Here is a 6000-nt window from a genome sequence, read left to right as displayed (position 1 = left end):
TAAAACGCAGCAACACTGAGTCTTGTCTGTGCGCTAAGGAACTATACTGTTTTCACAAGTCATGACTTGAATCCAGGAGTTGTATATGCTTCAGTTTAAATCAGCTTGCAGTTCTTAAAGGAGCTAAACAGGTTGAGTGACTTCGTGTTGTGGGAGGAAAAATCTTCCTGGGCTGCTTTAGAGAACCAAGGCAGCCAAAGTAGGTGAGGATGTCACTGCAGATCTCCTAATGTCTCTCCCAGGTAAAAAAGGATAATATTTGTGTTTAAATGACTTTTTATAGAACTGCTGTCAAAATTGGTAGATAGAAAGCTTAATTAGGACTCATCTTAAAAATGAGGCAATGTGTAGGTGTATGAGGGACTGTGTGCAACAAACGGCTGCTTTAAACTAGAGCTGAGAGTAAACAGGTTCAATCTGATGTTTATCAGAGCATCTTATCTCCTGAGCTGCTAAAATTTTCACTGCACTGTCAATTACGTTCTACAGAACAGACAGCATTAAAGAAAACTTTGCTAACAGCATGAGTAAGAATGAACATACCTGTCCTGTTTCAGTCATCTCTGCTTTGGCTGATAGGCATGAATTAGGTTACCTCATCGGAGCTACAGTTATTTATCTGCCCCAGTGAACAGAACCTGGGTCTCTTCTGCAGCTGGCATGAGTCTGAATACAGTTCTTCTTGCTAGTACTGAATCATAAATGACTCACTTCAAACTTGGATGTGAGCGCAAAGTATACATTTGCAAATTGGCTCGTGAGGCACTGCTTTGCAATGTAGGTGGGATATATTACATACTGTAGCAGTCAAGTTCTGCTCTTTTTTTTTCCTCCTCCCTTTTCCTTCATGCAGGATGGTTGCCTGAGCCTAGGATTTTGGTGTCATTTTCGAGGGTGCAGAAAGAAGTCTCAGCCTGCTCTGGTGAATGTGTCATGTGGATGTCTCTGGCTCTGCTTGTGACAGGAGTTCTTCGCTGAAGATGGATGATTTAGCTTTACTTGACCTGTTGGAGTGTCCTGTGTGCTTTGAAAAGCTAGACGCCACAGCTAAGGTGCTACCATGCCAGCATACTTTCTGCAAGCCGTGTCTGCAGAGGATCCTGAAATCCCAGAAGGAACTCAGGTGCCCAGAGTGCAGGACTCTCGTCCTCTGCAGCATCGAACAGCTGCCGTCCAACTTGCTCCTAATTCGCTTACTGGATGGTGTCAGATGTGGGCAGAATGTTACGAGGTTTGGTTCAATTCAAAGATCTGGGGTCCTGTCCTCCCCTGCCTCCATCAGGAGACTCCCGAGAGGTTTACAACTTAATCAATTTAGGCTGGCACCAAATCCCAGGATCCACATGGAAGGGGTAAGGAGAGTCCACATTTTTTACTATTTCCATAAACATAGAAAGTTATAATATTGTGTGCTAAGAGCTATGAAACCTTCATGTTACTAATTTTGCAGAAATGTTTTAAGTAAGAGATCATTCATTTGTTTGCAAATCCGGCTGTTATTTCCCTGTGATATTTGCTATTCTGAGTTTGTCACAACAGTAATTGCATTGACTCTCAAGCTTATTCAAAAACAACTTGTCTTTCTCCTTACAAAAACTTCACAGCAGCTGTTTTTCTCAGGAGTTTTCAGGTGCTTCCTGACTTTCGGGGGAGGCATTTTAGATGCTCCAAATTTCAGGCAACATATTGATTTTTGATTGATAGCAATTAAGTCAGTAAGTGCAAAGCTGTAAACGTTAGAGGTGGAGAAGGGTATTTCACTTCTCTGAGCCTCAGTTTCCCCATCCGTTAAAAAAGAGGGAGAGGACATAATGACACTTAAATCCTTGGCAAAACACTTTGAGATTAACTAATGACAAATTTGAAAAGAGTTACTTGTTATTTTATCTAGGGACTGACTTGCTAGGTTAATTTTAAAATTCTAAGTTGTTACTGTCATTTTCTATAAGAGTACTAAAACTTTTCTTAAATAATTAAGTCATGTTATTAAAGCAGCTTGGCTCAGATTGAATTTGGGGTGAGATTGACTCATGGTTTCATTTTACCTGCATTATATTCCTGGAATTCCATTTCTCCCATCTGAAGTATTCTCTGTATAAAGTCTCTAAAAAGCTTTTCACAATATTCAAATGCATAACTCAAATGATTGTTAAATCTCAGAGTATTTTTCAGAATTGCGGAGATATAAACTTACAGACAAATATTTGCCTGCACAATATAAATGTACATACCTGCCTGTATTGTTGGTACAGAAGTGCATACAGTAAAGTACACTGTACCTCGTGTGAGTACAATGTGGTATATGTATCCTAAGGAATCTCTGTGGTGTTGATAAGTCATCTTGGATGTACCACACAGCAAAAAGATATATCTTTGGAGCTCAGGTCTCAGGTTCTCCCATTAGAAAATGTGGCAGTGTGGCTCTGAAATGTATGAACTCAAGTCCCTTCTAGCGCGGGCAGCAACAACAAGCGTAGGGATTTTTTTTTTCTGTCCTTGCCTCAGTTCCAGCCCAGTCTTGGTGGTGCTCAATAAAAATAATAGTTATTTTTATTCCTGTTGCAGTCCTTACCAAGATCCTTTGCTTCTCTCATTTTCATACACTGATTTTTTTAGGACCGGGCAGAAGCACAGCAAGGCTCTAGGCAACACAGGTAGGCTTGTGCTGCCGCTCGTGCTGCGGCTGGCTGCCTCTGCAGCAAGAGACGCTCAGAGATCCCAGGATCTCTTCGGCTGCGCGAAGGGGGAAGACATCTGCCAACCTGCGGCTCCCGCTGAGGAGACCTGCCTGGCTCGGTAGCTTACGAGTACGTACAGTTATGTCTCCCTGGGCATTAAGGGAGTGCACGGGCCAGATAAGAAGTGCGAGAAGCCAGCCTGGAAGATGTCATCCAGCTCTCTTGCATACATCTGTGCGGCCAGAAATTATGTTTTAACTGAGATGAAATTTAGCTCAATCCCCAAAGGCACTGAGCAATGCTCTTTAGGTAGTATTTGGGGAGAAGGGGAAGATGGGAGACACAGCACAACAAGGGAACGATCTCCTATTCACATTATCATTTCAAGTGAGAGGTGACTGTGGGGGACGGCAGGGCAGGTTACAGGTTAGCTAGCTCCGCAGCCTGGAGATATCTAGCCACAGAATAACAGCAGCTGAGTAGTGGCTGCGCAAATTTCCCTCGACAACAACCCATACACACTTCTCATCCAGAAAATGCCGCGTGGCACCTCAGCCTCCATTACCAGCTAATCTGCGCCCCCTTCATTAAGGTTTCCAGCTCCTGTGATAAGCAGTGCCATGGCCAATTAGGCATCTCTCTGATATAAAAGAGCTCTCCACCAGGAGCTGGAATTAGTCACTAATGTGGTTCACACAAGGCAGGAATCATCAGGGGCAGTAGTTTTCAGCCACTATCGCTATGGGCTGCATTTCAACCTAAAATGGAAAGGTTTGTAATTTTCCCAGCTGCAAGCCCCAAGCCCAAGATAAAAAGCACAAATGTGCTCATCTTTTTTCCTTCTCTCTCATACATTTCACATTTCTCTTACTAGGTCTCGGGGCAGGTACAAACTTGTTATTATATAATGGTGACATTCATCTACTTGCAGCTCCCCAAAACATTTTAAGGTCAAACTCTTGGGAATCAGCAGAAACAGTGAGGAGAGAGGTCTCAGCAACAGGACTGTGATTCTCCAGACCAGCTCTGTCTAGCTTTAGTGAGTAACACTGGGACAGTCCTTTAACTTCCTATGCCTGTGTGACAAAAGGACGTAAAAGTACATTACACTGAAATGCTCTCAGACTTAATTAGTTAATTAATTATAAAACACTTTGAAATCCTCAGCTGCAAGGTGAAGAATGCAAAATATTAGTCACATTTTGGTTTTGGTGGTTTTAAATACATGCAGAATGGACCACACGTTATATAGCTGCTCCAGTGGGATATTAAGGCATATGTCCCCTTCCCTGAACTGAAGCCTGGTAATATGCAGCTCTTGATCTGAGAGTAGCAAGGAGTCGTCTTGGAAGTGCCTGTGGTATAAAGATACAAGGAAGTAATAAGCGATGGCTTGTCTTCTCCTTGCAACATGGAGTGCTCGAATTGAAGTGTTTTTATCACTGAAGTAATCTGGATAATCAGAGGCCTCCAAACAATTTGGACTTAAGAGCAGATACTTTTGTTGCAGTCAGCTTCTATGGAACAAAGTGGTACTAGATTTTCAGCAAATAAGGAGGGAAGGTGGTTTTGCGGTCACTGCACTTACTAGCGCTGTGGGCATCTGGATAGCACCCTCCACCTCTCCAGCCTGGCTGCGAGAAGCAGCTGAGACACCACAAACAGCACTCGGGCTGGCTCCAGCCAGACTGTGGTTGGCTGACCTCCCATGGGAGGGTCTCTTAAGAAGTTAATGTTGGCAGATATTCATAAAATATTTTGAGACTTTAAGTTAAAGGACAATAAAGGATCCTTTACTAAATCCCACTGATATCTTTCCATGGGCTTAAGACCTCCAAAACCCTATTCTTATTATCGTTTAACAAGCACAAAGACATCTCCCAAAACAGCAGTCTAGTCTTACAGGTATTTTTAGACATCTTTTGTAGAAAAGTAAGCTTAAGCTTCTGACAAGATAGCTCTGTCTTCTCTCTTCCTCTTCAAGGCTTTGACAGTGTTCTTAAAACGACCTGATTATCAAAAAACACCAAAACAAGGGGAAAAAAGTGTTCAATGATAACTAGTATAATCTGCTGGCCAGATGCACAGAGGACTCTTGAGTTTCTTGAATTCAGCCTAATTGTTTGCACTCAAATGATGAGTTATGGCAATTCAACTAATTCCCTTTCCTCTGTTAGAGATGTCTGAAAAACAGCTATTAGTTCTTGTGCGAAAGAATAACCTGTTCCTAGGAGGGAATCTGGGACTACTTTTCATTTCCGAGATTGCCCATCTGATGCAAAACAGCGCATGCGGTACCAACAGCCATTTTGCAAACGTTATGTAGAACTCCTGGGGAGTATTATTAACATTTAACTTTCCCCACCCGTCCTCTACCCCAGCGTAGCCGTATGCACCAGGAGGCAAACCCGCATGCCCACACACCCGCTCTGTCGTGTCATCTCCTCCCCAGCACCTCCCCAGCCCTATTCCAATCTTTTATCTTTCACCACCGCGCAGACAGCGCATTCCTGCCGCGCAGTAAACAGCTCTCTTCCCGTTCTCGGCAAGCTGCTTACGGGCTGGATCTGCGAGAAGTGTTTTGCACGCGGCCAAACTGAAGGAGCTGACCTCATCGCTGCTTTTGCAGCGGGGTGCAAATTATCCCGAAGGGGATTTTTCAGCTCGTATACACATAGTCTTTGCGACAGTAGCATTTGGGGGGCACCGAGTTCATTGTTTAGTTTTAGACACCTCTCCCTCTGGACTTAACCCAAGGCACTCTGAAATTGATGGAAAGGTCCCCAGTGGAATGAATAGCATTTAGAGACGATCCTTCATTTCATGCTACAAATACCCACTTTTTTTTCCAAGAATCACTGTGAGAACAACTACTGTGCAATCCTGCTCCGTCACAGTTACCACCACCACAGTTGCTTCCCTGGGTGCACTTAAATGCAGCACCCATTTGCAACTGCATTAGAGGGCCATGTGATCTCCAGCAAAAGACTGCCCCAATTTGCACAGACTACTAATTATCATTAATATTATATACTACAGCATACTACACAGCAAATAAAATTATATAATATGCACCGTGCTGCATTGCAGCAGATACATCATCAAAAGTAGGATACAAGACATGTTTTGCTTTCAACAAAGAAGTTATTCCATGAATAAATTTCCTTTACTTCATGGAGCAGAGAAAAATCACAAGTTTGACAGAAGTCTCTCCTCTCAGCAGAGACATTTTCTTGCCAGCTTGTTGCTCTTCATCCTCATGAGTTCAGGAGCATCCATGAAGCCAAAAAACAAAATAAATCCCATCATCATCAAGCAAGCC

The 6000-nt window shown here is 43.1% G+C and overlaps 1 protein-coding gene across 1 annotated transcript in view; it reads left to right on the top strand.

Moving 5' to 3' along the window:
• The first annotated feature begins 980 nt into the window (after positions 1-980).
• The window catches only part of SH3RF2 (SH3 domain containing ring finger 2), a 64468-nt gene continuing 59448 nt past the window's right edge, over positions 981-6000 (top strand). The window contains exon 1 of the mRNA XM_067304931.1: positions 981-1352. Within this exon, the coding sequence (XP_067161032.1) occupies positions 981-1352 (372 nt within the window). The remainder of the gene's footprint in view (positions 1353-6000) is intronic.

Source organism: Apteryx mantelli, chromosome 14 (assembly GCF_036417845.1).
Source record: "Apteryx mantelli isolate bAptMan1 chromosome 14, bAptMan1.hap1, whole genome shotgun sequence".
Classification (NCBI taxonomy): Eukaryota; Metazoa; Chordata; class Aves; order Apterygiformes; family Apterygidae; genus Apteryx; species Apteryx mantelli.
This window is presented reverse-complemented; position numbering and strand designations above follow the sequence as displayed.